Genomic DNA, 3,506 nt, shown 5'->3' with positions numbered 1-3,506 from the left:
ATTGGATTCTTTCATGAGGCAGCTATCCAGCTAGCTTTCGGAACGTCGGTGGTTCTACTCAGGTGCCCGTTCGTGCCTGAATTAATGCACCTGAGGTCTTCCTCCACCTGTAAAGCTGGAACGTCGCCAAATGACCTATACTGTGTCGGTGTGACGTAAAATCCAAACAAACAAACTTCACAAAAAAGATAATTTCCAAACAATCACTCAAAGTATTTTTTTTCCTTTTAATATATCTTTTTAATGACAATATGCCTTTAAAACTTCATAAAAAGTCGTTTTAAATTATTTGACAAACTTCTACGACATCAAAATTCTAGGCCGCCAGGCTGCTAGGTTGCCAACTTCACAAAAATGATAAAATAAAGTTTTCTGAAAATATTTTTTTCTGTTTATATATCCATTAACTTCAAAAAACAAGAATTGTCTTTAGAACATCATTAATTGCCGTTTTTTATCATTTCTACAACATTGAAATTTTAGGCCACTGGGCCGCCACCTTCACGCCGCCAGGTCGCTGGGCTGCTTGGCCTCCAACTTCACGCCGCTGGTTTGCTAGGCCGACAACTTTACACATCTAATTCAAGATATCAGTAATTTGTAATTTTGTACACTTTTGTATTCAGTTTATATTCACAATACAATATAAATCAAAGCACAGAAGGCGCTGAATTTGTTTGGGTCTCAGAATGTCAGAAAGGTGAAGGTTATGAGATTATAAACCAATTTGTTTTTGTATAGTGCCACCAATGCTTTCCAGTGTTTTAACTGTAGTAAATTGGCTATAAGACTAATTGCAACACTGCTATTCAATTCAATGTTTATTTGACTTTTTGACAATTTAAAAAAAAATGAGTTGCCCTATCTATGATTTGAACTCCAGACCTCCCGATTCCTAAGCGAGCGTGCAAATCCCTCGGCCACGGTGATGTTATATGTTAACGGCCTGAAGAAAAACATATTATTCTAAATTAGGGGTTGTAACTCTTATTATTTCGACGCTAAACCTGTTGTTTAACACAGATGTAAATAATCATATAAGCATGTATATCTATAAAGAATAAAACAATATTATCTTCGACCATTCGGGAACTATTTTGCTTGAAAATTAATGCGTCTGTCATTTGACAATCTTTACGCAGTGATATCTCCTGAATTTTTTGGCGTTAGTGTACGTATAAAGGGAAGTAACCGCTTCAAAAAGCGGACTACTTTCGGCATTTGCAATTAACAGCAACAGGGTTTGAAATTTCGCTACCATTATTTGTTTGGTCTGACGATCCAAACAAACAATAAGTAATTATAGTTTAATTAAATGCTTTCCAATCCTTTTTGTTACATCCCTCTATAAAACAACAATTTTATAGACATAAAACATTGCAATAAATATACAGACTCTTGAAATTGTTACTCCCTCATTTATGACTCCTTTATTCTTTTAAGACACTGTGGCACGTATTTTGATATAAAGTATAGAGTTAGCCCTTCAAGAACATACAAAGAGGACATCATAGCAGATATATGTAGACAGTTTGGTTTACTGTGAGACAAGTTTTTTTTTGTCGTGATCAGCGTATATAGCGTCTAATTGAAACACGTGGTTACAAATAATCAGCACGTGGAAAATCTGATGTCCGTGGCCGACGATGTCAAATTTCCCGGGCCATGTTTTCTCTGGTTGATAAGCAGCAAAAGTAACTGCTTCTAATATAAACACTATTTGTATTAATGTAAGATGATTAAGAGAGGTCATTGAACAGTTTTCGTTTGAAAAGCAGATTTCGTAACGTGTCACAAATGGTGCCATGTTTATTAAAGCTTGTATACTCATTCCTATTATAAACATATATTTCCTTTGTATATTATGCGGATCATGCCCATACCAAATCTTCGCAAGACACAAATTGACAAAATTAAGATAAGATGAAATAAAAATAACTGGTAAATAAAGAGGCATTAACCATCTATAGCTTCTGGCTTCCGATAGCCCATATATACCAGCAATTCCCGAACCGAAGCTACTTATTGTTGCTCCCATATAATCAACCATGAAAGCAACAAAATGAACATAAGGTGACTTAGAATGTAACAAGTGGACGTTAGCACTTGTGAATAAACAAATTAAACAAGAAATTCCAAACATAAGTAATGTACTCATAACGTAATCTTTGTCAACGTCGAACTCATCCATATATCCATATAATTTTACTGATATGATAATACATCCGATAAGATGTGACCATACGTTGACAGTTTCATTATGGAGTTGAAAAAGACTGAGAAAGAAATATTTCCATTCTTTGTATGGCACTCTGTATCCTGTCAAAATGGAAGGCCCGTGAAGAACGAATGGCACGTGCTTGGCCGGAAGTGTTAGTTGTAAGGTTGTCTGCCAAGGTATTGTATTTAGTGTCTGCTTTATAAGTTCTTCAATTGTTTCTGTGGCCATTGTATTCTGTAAAGAAAAAAATATACTTCTGTGTAACTTCTTTAAGCTGTGTTGCCCCGTATATAGTTAACGACGTATGTAGTTCACCATGTATATAGTTACGTTTACCACGTATGTAGTTAACCACGTATATAGTTCACCACGTATGTAGTTCACCACGCATATAGCTTAAGAGTGTGATGTTTAAATTGCTTGAAAGAACGTTTACTGCTTACATAAGCTTTATTCACTCACTTTCCAAAAATGTGTTCCGTAGTGTATATTATTACCCCACACTTTTGTGTAATGTTAATTTTTTATTACCCCACACTTTTTGTGTAATGTTAATTTCCCATAGGCCACTGGGAGTTATTCATACTGTTTATGCAAATGTACTATGTGACAAAGAAATTTGTACTGTTATAGGGTAACAGTGCCTTTTATCAGTATAAAATCTGGTCATGTGGTCTATTTGCTACAGAAAATGGCCACCAGTTCAATTTTGTTACAGTTAGTTAGATTTAGTTGACAATTTCAGATCATCACAATATTTGTTCGGGGTAATAAAATAAATAACACATGGGTTTGTGAGTAACAGTAAAATATCATCCCTTGTAAAAATACTGTTACCTCGGCTAACGCCTCAGGTAACAGTATTTTCCTTGGGATGATATTTTTTATTATTACCCCTCACTTTTTTCGTAATGCTAATTTCCCATAGGCCTCTGGGAGTTATTTTTACTGTTAACGCAAGTGTACCACGTGACTAAGAATTTTGTACTGTTACATAGGTAACAGTATTTTTAACAGTATAAAATCTGGTCACGTGGTCTATTTTCTAAATAAAATGAAATAAAATGGCCGCCATTCTTGATTGATTCTTATTTTCGACGTTAAACCCCGATAGGACATCAATTTCTTCTCTGGAGTAATTATGACTCTCATAAAATTTAGTTGTTCGCACCCTGGTGTGCTTTTCGCGTATAAAATATCTTTTTGTTGAATAGTCAAAAATTGAACATCCGTTTTCAACGGAAGTAATTGCAATGTAAATAATTATGTGTCAAACTGGAACATG

General features: G+C 34.8%; 1 protein-coding gene across 1 annotated transcript; it reads right to left on the bottom strand.

The window, feature by feature from the left end:
• Positions 1–325: 325 nt before the first annotated feature.
• Positions 326–2,456, bottom strand: LOC132748408 (membrane progestin receptor beta-like). The gene has a single exon (XM_060738015.1). The coding sequence runs from the start codon at positions 2,447–2,449 to the stop codon at positions 1,538–1,540; it is 912 nt and encodes a 303-aa protein (XP_060593998.1). The 5' UTR covers positions 2,450–2,456; the 3' UTR covers positions 326–1,537.
• Positions 2,457–3,506: the final 1,050 nt, after the last annotated feature.

This window comes from Ruditapes philippinarum, unplaced genomic scaffold, assembly GCF_026571515.1.
Source record: "Ruditapes philippinarum isolate M1 unplaced genomic scaffold, ASM2657151v2 ctg2957_1_1_1_1, whole genome shotgun sequence".
NCBI lineage: Eukaryota > Metazoa > Mollusca > Bivalvia > Venerida > Veneridae > Ruditapes > Ruditapes philippinarum.
This window is presented reverse-complemented; position numbering and strand designations above follow the sequence as displayed.

Coding starts and splice junctions, on each gene's coding strand:
- LOC132748408 (XM_060738015.1), bottom strand. CDS start 2,449: ATGGCCACAGAAACAATTGAAGAACTTATAAAGCAGACACTAAATACA.